The sequence below is a fragment of the Vanellus vanellus genome, assembly GCF_965231255.1.
Source record: "Vanellus vanellus genome assembly, chromosome: 19".
Taxonomy (NCBI): domain Eukaryota; kingdom Metazoa; phylum Chordata; class Aves; order Charadriiformes; family Charadriidae; genus Vanellus; species Vanellus vanellus.
In genome coordinates this window covers 12,222,750-12,234,910 of record NC_138924.1, presented here as the reverse complement: position 1 = coordinate 12,234,910, position 12,161 = coordinate 12,222,750, and the positions used below count along the sequence as shown (strand labels likewise).

The 12,161-nt window shown below is 45.0% G+C and overlaps 2 protein-coding genes across 7 annotated transcripts in view; one reads left to right on the top strand and one right to left on the bottom strand.

Annotated features, from left to right (window-relative positions):
* Nucleotides 1-10,767, bottom strand: part of NLK (nemo like kinase) — a 62,850-nt gene extending 52,083 nt beyond the window's left edge. Inside the window, exon 1 of the mRNA XM_082493306.1 lies at nt 9,533-10,767. Within this exon, the coding sequence (XP_082349432.1) occupies nt 9,533-9,990 (458 nt within the window). The 5' untranslated portion in view covers nt 9,991-10,767. The remainder of the gene's footprint in view (nt 1-9,532) is intronic.
* A 976-nt stretch (nt 10,768-11,743) lies between these two features.
* The window catches only part of LYRM9 (LYR motif containing 9), a 40,575-nt gene continuing 40,157 nt past the window's right edge, over nt 11,744-12,161 (top strand). For 3 of the 6 annotated variants that reach the window (XM_082493222.1, XM_082493220.1, XM_082493218.1), the window contains exon 1: nt 11,939-12,156. The gene's annotated coding sequence lies outside the window, so the exon portion shown is untranslated. Of the gene's footprint in view, nt 11,864-11,938; nt 12,157-12,161 lie in introns of those variants that run through there. The other 3 variants (XM_082493221.1, XM_082493224.1, XM_082493219.1) reach the window with 3 other exon arrangements.

Below are 12,161 nucleotides of genomic sequence, written 5' to 3'. Positions count from 1 at the left end.
TTGCACAGGTTTTACACCCACAGGCCAGTCTCTAGCCCATCTATATGGAACATATGACATACAAAGGAATGCCAAATGTTTCCGTCGAGCAGATGACTTTGCTCCTTCCCAAGTTACTCCTACGATGCTCTATGGATGGGGCTCTAGTGATTTCCACAGAGCAGCAGTATTTATTTTCTACAATTTAGCCCTCATATCTAAACACTGTTGTCTTCATTTAAGCATGCTGTTGGTAAGCTGCACTTCGTACAAAGTACCACAGACAATACTGGAAAATAAGAAAAACGCGTGGAAGTGATGAAAAGGACAGTCAGAACACAGTGGGGAGAAAAAAAAGTAAAGAAAATATGTTACCTATGTTATTTTTTTAAAAGGCACAGCTTACTGCTACAACAGCAGCGTTATTTTTTATAACATCTCTGTATTTAGAGAGCAGATAATTGCTATGGTTTGTACTACCTTCAGCTACCACCCCATTCACTCCCCATCCCATCCACTACCACTCGCACTCACTCCTTCCTTGTTACTGCTTATTATGGTCAAATACTATTATCAATAAATAACTGCATTAACCACATAAGCCTCTATCCTTTACATACATATTTGTACTGCCTGTCACAAGCCACTTTCATTTAAGCATCTACTACCTCACTCAGGGGTCTACTTTTACAAAATTGCATGTAATAGTTAGTTTGACTCACAATAAAGCAAAACTTAAGAGCATCTACTACGTGATGTATTTTCAAATTGTAACACTGGGGCTTTGACCATTCCGGCTGCAGTTAACTGTTTGTAGAACAGCTGAACACATCCACATTAGACAACTTTGAGAGCTATAAAGATTCTTCCTGTGTTTGGAAACCAATCTGTGCTATTCCAACCCAGACAAGATAACGGTCATCTTCGAGGGATGCCACCAGTTGCAGACACAAGACCCAGTTCTAGCCCAGGCCAGTGGGGTATTTCACATGCAGCAGGGATTCTCCTATATCCTCCACCCTGCATCTCCAGTTAACCCACCTTCGTCCAAGTCTCTCCTTCTAGAAGCTCCCAGTCTTCAGCTCCACTGGTTTCCACTCCCAGCCATCTCCAGCACACACATCACCCTATACTGGTATTTCCATCAGTGGTAACACAGGAGGAGATCTGTACAACTCCAAACTCAACTCTTTATACCAGTGCTAATGAGCCTGTTTATTAGTGTAATCAACACTAAGGCTGCACTACCTAAACCCATTATTTATTACTTTAAGAATTTCCCAACTTTACAGGTAAGTTAGGACAGACTCAAACTGTCATAAATCCAAGCTACAGCTTGGAAACTGAGACTATATTTTGTTTATAGAAAGTGATATTATCATTGTAAATACCTGGTACTAAGCAACCGTGAACATAGTCATTGATCACAGCCATTAAATAATCTATTACAGAAATTTAGAATGGACATCAGCTATTAAGTAGCAATCATACTACATACTTGAATTTCAGAAACAAAATCCAAACATTTTCAGATAGATTACTCTTGTAATAATATTTATAACTTAATCTTAAATCGAGTGCTTACTCTTAGATTCTAAAGGTTACAGAGGAAATTGCAGTAACTGAGCCAAGCTTCTTTTTATTGAATTCTTTTGACCAGAAATAAATGGGTTTTCAGTAAACCCCAGAACCTGTTCTGAGTACAGATCCTGCTTTTTACTTTACTTCTCATATTCCAGAAGGGTTTTAGAATCTCAATCGCCCCTGTATCATCTTATTGTCAGCTCCAAGGACTTCGTTTTTTAATGAATTCAGCAAAGTTGCCAGTTCTCTTCTCAGGAAAGCTCCAGAGTTAGGAAATAAGCACAGAAATGAGACTCACAGAAATCTAAACACAGCAAAGGTATAAGCAACGAAGCCAGAAAAAAAAAAAATTAATTCTGTTTGGACCAGTTAGAACAGCCCTATAACATATCCTTGCTACCAACAAGTAACTAACATTGCTTCAGCACACCTTATACCACGTACTGCAGGAGAACACAGGTTGTTACCAGGCAATTGTGAACACCGGTCCAGTTATAGGGGTGGCCACCACGTAGTCAGCGCGGAGAACCTTTGTTAGACCAAGCAGAATACAGATGTAAACTGATTAGATGGTGCAACCCAGCTGCACACTGCACCCAACTAAATTATCCCGGGATCATGCAAGAAGATGGTACCATTCCTTATGTGCCTTTTCAATCTTTTAGAAATAGAGAGGGGAAAATTTTTCACATTCTGTGTAAAAAGAAGACTCAACTGCTCCACTGCAACTTTTCTTATTAAGAAACCAAAGGCGTGCTGTGCTCAAGCAACCAAAACTTCCATATAAAAGACCTGGGAGCTAGATCTTGGTACACAAAATCTAGTAGTAAAGCTGCTGTTCGGTATTTGCTTCCAAACAACTCAGACAAACAGGACTTCAAGAGCTAACCCTCAAATATAGAACAGATGGGTCTACTTACATACAAGAGCCTACAGAAATAGTTTAACCTAAATACAGTACTATTCCCCCAAACATCTCCCTCCACCATAAAGCTCATTCACCTATGCTCAGTCTTGCAGACTAAGCCAGCTTCTCAATTCTCTTATTTTCTAGCACTTAAATTACAGATCTTTGTGGATTTTTTTAATATGCCATTTTAAAAAAACATTACCAATTATATTAACAAATTATTGTCCATTTAAATAAACACAAATTCCATTTTAGTAAGATCTCTACAACTTTGAGCTAACTTTTTCATATGAAAAGCTGAACGTTACGTGTTCCAGACTAGAAGGCAGAACTTTCCAGAGGATTAAAGATACATGAGGCCCAGATACAACCATTACAAGCCATCAAAAAACACTTCAAACATATCCCAAAGGCTTCCTTCTACTTTACCTGCCCAGAGCTATTTTCACTCTCAATCCCGCTGTTCCCCCAAGAAATCACGCAGCCTAGCGACATCAGGCAGCCTCATGCGGCACACACACTTGTTACGTGCCTTTATTTACTACTCCCCCTGATCACATACACTCGGTATGAATTTTACGCCTTCACCCGTTTATAAACACTAAAGGCATTTGTGTTTTCAGATTACTGAAATTGACAACTTAAACGCTCTCTTAAAAAAAGAGGTGAAAGGCGGGGGGGGAGGGGGAGGGAGAGGGGAAAAGAACGTCAGAAATAGGTCTTCTGAAAAATCAATATTAGATTGTAGATCCAGCCACAAGCTGTTCCACTGTACCATTTGCAGAATTCCGAGGAAAGAGAAAATACTGAACGCTACCATGACCTAACTGCATTACCAGCCTACAGTTGTACGTGGATACAAACAAGACCCAGATTTGCAGGTGCTGCAGAACAACACGCATTTCAAGTGACCTGTGAAAAGCTGACCCTGGCATAAATTACAGCGAGCTAATTTATCCAAAACGGTCCTCGCCCAACTTTGGGGAGGGGGGGGAAGTTATCCACATTCCTTCCTTCTTGCATCATCTTACAAGGCAATAATGAACAATCTAGTATATTACTTAGATAGAATTTCACCTAATTCCCAACGTCTAGCTAGAATGCAAGCAGTTATTATATCCGTTTCATTTAATTCAGCACATTTGGGGAATAGTCATTTAAAAGTTAACACAATTTTTCTTCTCATGAAATTTGAAAAAAGTCCACCCCAAATTAAACATATAAGCTTTGCAAAATTTCCCATATAAAAAAACTGAATAAGGTCATTGTTCTACTACATTTCTTCACAAATAGGGTCAGAATCCGATTTAGACAAAGCAACCCTTTAAAAAATACTGACATAGCGATTACAGGTAATCACCTGCAGATCCTTAAATTGTGATGGTAAGTGTGAAACACAATACACACTCTGCTCCGTAATGTGCCCATTGCCAGTATTGTCTCTCTTGCCTCAGGCATCCTCATGGTTTCCTCCAAGAAATAGCTGGATAAAACCCACTTAGTCTCTTTCTTAGGAAATCACTGCCTGTCTGCATCACACGCTGGACGAGAGGAACTCACTGAAGTGTGACACATAAAGTGCAAAACCAAAAAAGCCCGTGTCCGAGGCAGTGCTGCTACCTGGAACGGTTCTGGCGGGTACCCCCAGCCCATTCGGGACAGGCTACTGGTAGGAAAGAGACTCTACCCAGCGGCACGACGAGAGGCGACATCATTTAAAAAACGTCATCCATGAGAAGTCAGGCAATTATAATGACTTTTCTATCTCAGCTTCTAAGGGGAAGCGTTTGCATACTGGAACTAGAAAGAACTAAACAGCGCTAATCTTTTCTAACTGGAAATTTCTGTTCACATTTTCCTGTTACAGTCTATGTAGACAAAGCAGATGCATCTTTGCACGGAAAAGCCTCATATTTACCTAAATGAGTGAACACCATCAGCAGTGCAAAACACAACAGTCAATACAGACAGGCAAGTCCTCCAAATAACCTGGAAGGATTTTTTTAAAAACTATTTCTGACCATTTTATTTATGAATTTTAAATGCTTTTGTTGCCCATTACTAAAAGCAAATTTCAGTACACCAAAAATTAACATATCACACAGAGATGTTTTCCACCCTTAAGAAGGTTTTTGTGAGTTATAGTCCTGATTAGTACTGTTGTTGCATCTTAGCCGGCTGTAATATCAGTACTTTAAAAGGCTCTTTGGATTTGTCTTGGATTTGCTTAGTTTGAATGTTTTGTAGGGATCTTCTCTCCGGATAACATTATTGGCGTGGATTACTCCTTCCAGAGCCTCTTTATCCAATTCTGGTGGATATTCTGTTCCATCTACCGGAGATATCGCTCCCTGCTTACAGTTCACCGTTTGTGCTCAGTCTCATTCACAGGGAGAGCTGCAGGATGAACTTTAGAGCCCTTTTGTATATTTTTTATCAATCACAAAAAAGTCATTTTAGACTAATACAAAATGTCAGATGAAATAGTTTAAAGCAAAGCAAACAATTGTCCATTTAAACGCTAATTAGCATAGGACATTTTCCTAATGCTCAAGTACTGTCTTCCGCTAAAAGCTGAGTTTTGAGGGACTGGAAAAAGATCATGATATAAACAGCTTTAGCTTAGGAAAAAAAAATGTCTCTCACACTGAAAGAAAGGTTTCATAAAACAAATTTTCATAATTCACTTTTTTCTAAACTTTGCGTGCTTACCAGACTGAACTTTTGCATTATTATTTGCATTAACTATGCAAAACACCATCGTGGTTCACAGCAATATCAGACATCAGAAGAAGAACGTATCCTGCAGTTATTCATACTTTTTTGAAGGCGTTACACCTTTTTTTTTCCCCCTAATATAAATTCTAGCAATTTTGTCCAAAACAAATTATCTATATTGCATACTTGCTCAGCATGACATGTTCCTTTAAAGTAACGGTTAGGAGATTATCGGTTTATCTTGGAAATGTCTTTCCTACTGCTGTGCTTAGTATCAGTATAGTGATAAAACCCTCTTAAAATAGTACTAGGGTCCAGGCAACAATCGATTGTATGCAATATTCTTGTGATTTTTATTTAGCAATGACTTTGGTCATTTCAGGCCTTTGAAGGCCAGGAATGAACCGTAGATTCGGGCCAAATGATTTCTACCTTTAAGAGTTATGGTAGCCTGTACATAACGTCCTATCTCAACATCAACAGCCAACCTATTTGGAATGTTATGCTGCTCTGAGTTTCTGAATCAACAGAACAAATGCATTAAAAACCACACTGCAATTTAAAATTGTGTAAATCGGGACTTTAAAAAAAAATATATACTTTTTTCTGTTGTCATTTGTAACAGATTTCCCACAAAGATGCCATTTAACATAGTTTTGATAATAATAAAACAAATCGCTTGATTTCACAATCTTTGGCAAATCACAGTAACTTTTCAAAATCAGACACACACATAAGACAAACACAATCCCCACACACCTGACAGAGTCACAGTTTCTTATCCCACAGGAGTGGATATATCCCAACCAACAAGACATTTTCGTAAAATTTCAGCAGCAGTGTTAACAGCTTGAACCAGCAACAAAAGTAATTATTCCCTGTCTACCTCTACAGAAGTTGCAGTTCCTCCTCACTGGTCTTGGAACCCTGCATGAAAACAGCACGAGCACCTCTTGCAAAGGTATTAAGGCTTTACCCTTCACTCCTAAACCTATGAGCCCCGGCAGGTTCAAAGGATATTTTATTATTATTAATAATAATAATTTTCAGAATCCCACCAGATGGCAGTAGCATGTCTCCCCAGCAAACCAGGGAGCACTTCTGCAGAGGACAGCTCCTTATTCTCAGAATACACACAAGACTTCCAAAAATCAGACAGACAATTTGAAGCATGCGGCACAAACAGAGTTTATCGCTGAAACTAAAATCCGGATTTTTTCCAACACTTAAAGACTGTGTTAAGAGCGAATACTTACAAGCAAATTGCTCTGTTTTCAGCAAATTAGGTCCACAACTTGGTTCATGGCAATGTGCCAAACTCGAGCACAGTTACGCAAATCTGCAGAACCTGGGGAAGGTCCCTACGCATCTTTTCCTGCTTCAGCAACTTCCCGTTCCCCCCTCTTTTGTCACGTTTCAGAAACACCGAGCTTTGGTATTGCATTAATATGCACATCTTTACGTTAAAGCACAATGAAAACAGATGAATTTAGCAATTAATTGCTGATTGTACATCATGTTCTTTTCTACTTTGCCAGTTTGGGTTAAGTTCACTTTAAAATCAACTTGTAGTCAAAGGAGACGACGTGCCATGGATAGGTGATTTAAAACGTAATGGTGATAGATGAGCAAGGATACGGTTTGTGTGTACAAACACCAGCGGCAGCAACGCAACCCTGCACGGGTTAATAATGAAAATGCTGAAGCACGATGCTTTGGCTCTTCATGAGTGAAAAACTCCAGCAGCACATTAGCTACACCAAAACGTCATGAAGTACCAGACAAATGAACTAATGACAAATGCTAATTCAACTGCCAAGTCAAAATCTCTCTCAGCAAGCTAACGGGAAACTCAATACCACACTCTGCTGATTACTTATTTGACGAGCTGAAGTTAACTGCAGGGTAAGTTGTATCTTTCTAGACAATGCAATGACACATCTGAGTAGCAAGATGAAAGACTACTTCTTCAAATACTCAAACCGTCTGTAGAACAGCATCCATTTCCCTCAGAAGTACAGATATGAACTTCCAGTTATCTGTTCGTGCCAATACGTGCTCAGAAAGAGACACAGATAAGCAACAGAATCCTTATTCAAAATTAGCTTAGGCCTTATGTTACTGAAAATTCTGTGTTACACTTGTACCAAAGTATATACATTTCTCATGGCTAAGTCAACTTAAACTATAAATATCCAAATCAATGTTTATGTTCAGTTGCATTATCTCACATGGCTAAAATTAAATCACACAGGCATTCTTTCACGATCTGATGAAACCCAAAATTCAGTTTAATTATTGCTTGCAGACTCCTAAATTCGGTCTGCATCACTTGCAGAAGTTAATATGAAATGCCAAAAGCCTAACATTGACCACAGAATTCAAACAAATGTGAGCAAAGAGGAACTAATGTCGACCAATGACATTCTCGGTCCGTGTAGCCTCACAGCTTTACCGAAGGAGATCTGCGCCCCAGGCTTCTGCTTTTATTTTATTTAACACCCTCCCTCTTCTTTTTTTTTTCTTTTTTTTTTTTTAAGATGCTGTTATCTCGCAGTAAGAGCTGTGGTTACAACTTTGCAAGCGCAGCCCCAGCAGTGGCGATTCCCGCTTGTGTCAGGCAGCCGGGGGGTCAGGGGCCTCGGGACGGGCGGCCGCTTTCGGCACCGCTCTGTACCTGACGGCCGTCAGGAGCAGACCCTTCTGCTCTATACACTTCTTTTTTCCCCCCTCAGCACTTTTTATGTTATTATATTTAAATATTCAAGCGTGACCTTTTATTCTCCTGAATATTATGAAAGCAGATCTCTCTCTGCACCTTATTTTTTGGCAAAAAGAACCGAGGAAATAAAGATCTAGGAAATATGTACAGGTAAACAAAATGCGTATAGAAATGGTAACAAGGTCTAATCTTACATAACAATCTAAATTTAAGCAAGCCTGTAAGTTAAAAAACTCCACACTTTATGAAAAAAAATACATGAACAGATGGAAATAATCTTTAGATAATTTTTTACCACAGATTCCTCGTCAGTTTTCATTCTTTCGTATCAACTTTTTTATACTGTTCCATAGCGAGAACACAACAGTCCTGACTGTACAACAGCACTCCTCCGACTTTGAAAACTCAGCATTTAAATTATCTCCCTAGGCCTCCTGAATCAAGGGGCACAAGATCAGCTGTGACACTAACCTACGCCTAGGTCGTGCAGCTTGTTCAGCCTTCTTAGAAAACATGATTGTATGGCAAACGCCGGTCTGGTTATGAGTGACCGACTTTACAGACCGGGACGAAGGAATAATGTGTCCTGCTCTTCCGAGGCCCGTCCTGCAAAGCGCTGTGCCACCGTACGCTGGTACGGACCGCAGCCCCGGGCACGGAATACTTCTCTTGGTAAAACCGAAATATGGACAGTACCTAAAGCAAAACTCCTAAAGCACCACAGAGAAGTCTTCTCGACTGAACACTGTGGAAAGTTCTGTAGGGAGACGAGACAGTTGCACACTTCAAACTGCGTGTTTGTGATACAGGAAGTGTGCTGCAACACGCTCGCTCTCAAATCATCACCCAGACATCTTTCATGTTTCTACTGAACAGTTCAGAGTACGGTAAACTGACAACCGTTTATCAAACAAAAACAGTATCAAAATTTGTGCCGGTTTTGCTTCAACGATCCTGAAGGGCAATAATTACACACATTGTATTTAGGGGTCACAAAAATATATGGGAAGAGATTATGCTCCATCGACAGAATCCTCTGAAATAGCGTCTGAGGGAATAAAAGGACTGTAGGCGGTACTACAGCAAGATAGAAAATCCCATTTACATTTATGAGAGGAGAGCAAAGTTCAGCCATTCTGTTTCAGGTAGCACACAGCGTACTACCGCAGGTCAAACTCTCCTAGACAAAGATCTCGACAGGTGACTGGAGAAGGAAGACGTTTTCATACGCTTTTGATTTCTAACTCTTAAGTCAGGTTAAAACGTATATTCTAATGCTCATTCGTTAACCTGAAATTTTAGGGAGCACAGCTTAGCTACACAGAATACATATTCTAATAAAATATATGTAAGGTATATAAACGTGTTGCATTTGTCTCAAGAGAGACTGATGGTGCGGCCTGTCAGTCAGAGGTTGCTCTTCACCACTCTAAACCTCGTTCTGCCAACAAAAACAAGTGAAGCCAACTTTCTAAGAACAGAGAAGAACCAGTTAAAAAAAAAAATTGTAGTAAGCAGCTTACTTGTATTCTGATTCAAATGACAAAACCAAGAATGAATTATGATCTGGTAAAAAAATGAAAAGGAAAATTCGGTTCATTTTTTTTTGCTTTACTCACCAGACAACACCAAAGGCTCCATATCCAATAGGTCTGTCCGGCTCAATATCCAGTTGCTGTTGTGGATGTTGTGAGTGCTGATGATGGTGCGCTTTAACTGCAGCAGCTGCTGCAGCTTGTACCTGAGCTGGGGCTGCTGCAGCTGGTCCAGGGGCCTGACCCGGTGCCGGTGATGGGAAATATGGCTGCTGCTGCCCTGGGTTTAACATTGCTGCCGCCGCGGCCGCAGCTGCTGCGGCCGCAGCTGCCGAAGAGGCATGCTGCTGTACGGGATGTACCGCAGCGGCAGAGCCTGGATGCAAGTGATGTTGAGGGTGGTGGTGGTGATGGAGGTGAGGAGGAGGGAGGTGAGGAAGGTGGTGGTGATGGTGGTGGTGGTGACCTGCTGCTGCTGCAGACGTACCGCCATTGTAAGCCGCCATCATTTTTGCGTTGGCTGTTGTGCCACAAAGAGACATTCAAAAAAATGCCCTTTGATTGGATAACAACTGGGTCAAGCTGTCATTTGGCCATAAAAATGAAATCTGCTACACTTTAAAAGAAGTTGGGTTTCATCATACACGGCCCACCTTTAAAAACATTGAGCTCAACTGGCCTTATCTCTTCACGAAGCCAAACAATTTGGAGAATCTCTTCATGTGTGCGTGAGCCAGAGTGCACGAACCCTCTTCCCCCAAGAGTCCAGCTGTGGTTGGCTACTGAAACTCCATCCTTGGGCAACGGGGTTGGGTTTTGTTTGGTTTTTTTCTTCACTTCTTTTTTTTTTTTTTCTTTTTTCTTTTTTAATAAAAAAGGAATACAGCGATCAATCCCCCTTCCCTCCAGAAGGAGGGTTTGGAGTCTCTCCCCTGGAATACCCTGAGAGGACTGACGAGTCTACCCCTTCCATTCCCACATCCTCTCCATTTATCCCCTCGAAACCTCCCTGAGCGCCCAGGCACCTCCTACATAGCTCCCTCCTTTCAGGCACCTGCTCCCTCAAATACGGCGAAAAAAAAAAACAACTCGGGAGTTTGCAACTTTTCCTCGAAGGCCTGAAACACACACAAGCACCCAGAAAAAGTGAGGAGGACGGGAGGAGCGAGGGGAGGAGGGCGAGGATCAGGAGGGGGAGGGCAAAAGGGGATGAAGAGGAGATAAAAATAGATGGAGGAAGAGAAAGGGACGGGGCAGGGAAGAAAACAGCGGCGGACCGGGGGGGGGAGAAGGGGCGCGGGACGAGAGATGGGAGCGGGGAAAGTGACAAATGACTGACAGGGGCGAGCGCGGGCCGGGGGATAAAGAGGGGCGCGGGGAGGAGGCGATGGGGGCGGCGGCGGCGCCCTGACAGCCCGACCCGGCCGGCCGGGCGGCGGGCAGCGCCTCTCGGGGGGCGCCGGCGGCTGCTCCCCCGGCGGGGCGGGCGGGCGGGAGCGGGCCGGGTGGGGGGAGGGGGGGGGGGGGTCTCCGCCGCCTGCGTGCGGCGGGCAGAGGTGGGGGCGGCGGGCTCTCAGGCCCCCGCCGCGCAGCGCCGCTCCGCCCCCCGGCCGCCGCCGCCGCCTCGGCCGCCCGACCCGCCGCCGCCGCCGCCGCCGCCGCCGCCGCCACTCACCTCCTCACGGAGCCCCAGCGCGGAGCGCACAGCGGGCACGCGCACCCGGCCTGCCCTCCCCCCGCCGGCCCCCCCCGCCCCCATGCGGGGCGCGCGCCCGACACCCGCCCGCAGCCAATCGGACCCGGCCCACCAGGCTCCGCGAGAGCCGCCCCCACCCAATCACCGAGCGGGACCCAGCTCGGCCGGCCCATAGGACTCGGCCGCTGCAGAGACTCCCTGACTCAGTCCCGCCCCCTTGACCCCCGCCGCCCAATCACCGCGCGCCTCCGCGCCCAGAGCCAGCGAGACCCCGCGAGATTCCCTCACCTCATACAACCCTCACCTCGGGTGGCCCCGCCTTCTTCACCTTTCCTGCCAATCACGCTGTGCCGCTCCAGCCTACTGGCCAATGGTCTCTCCCTCTGAGCCGAATCCCGCCCTCAAGACCTGCTTTTTGCCCAATCGCAGCCCCCTATCCGATCCAATTACCCAATGAGGAGAAACGCAAGCCCGAAAAGGGGTTACTGGGCCAATAGAACTCGGAGGCGAGGCGGCGCCGTGATTGACAGCTCTCCTCACGAGTGATTAGCGGCGAGGGGCGTCAAAGTAGCCGTCGTTCTTCAAATCGCAGCGCGAGGCGCCGGGTGACGGACGAGGAAGCGGCCGGTGCGCCCGTCCGCAGGTGGGCAGCCGGCCAATGGGAGGCGGGGAGCCGGCTGATGAGCGGCGGGAGGGGCCAATGGCGCTGTCGGGGCGGGGTGAGATAAGGACGCGGCGGGGCGCGGAGGTCACTGTGGGCGCTGAGGGGCGGCGGCGGGAAGTGGAGAGGGCGCCAGGGAGGGCTGGGGGGAGCGGGTCCCTGTGCCCGTCGGCTGGCTCGGCGCTGCCGGGGCCCTCTGGCCGTCCGCCCCGGGGGCGGCGGTGGGTCCCTCAGGGCTGTGCTGGCTCCGGGGCGAGCCCGCGCTCCTCCCCGCCCGGGGCCGAGCGAGGGAAGAGGAGCTCGGTGTCCTGAGGTAGATGTTTTTGCCTCAGCCCCGCTCTCCAGAGGAAGGTGAT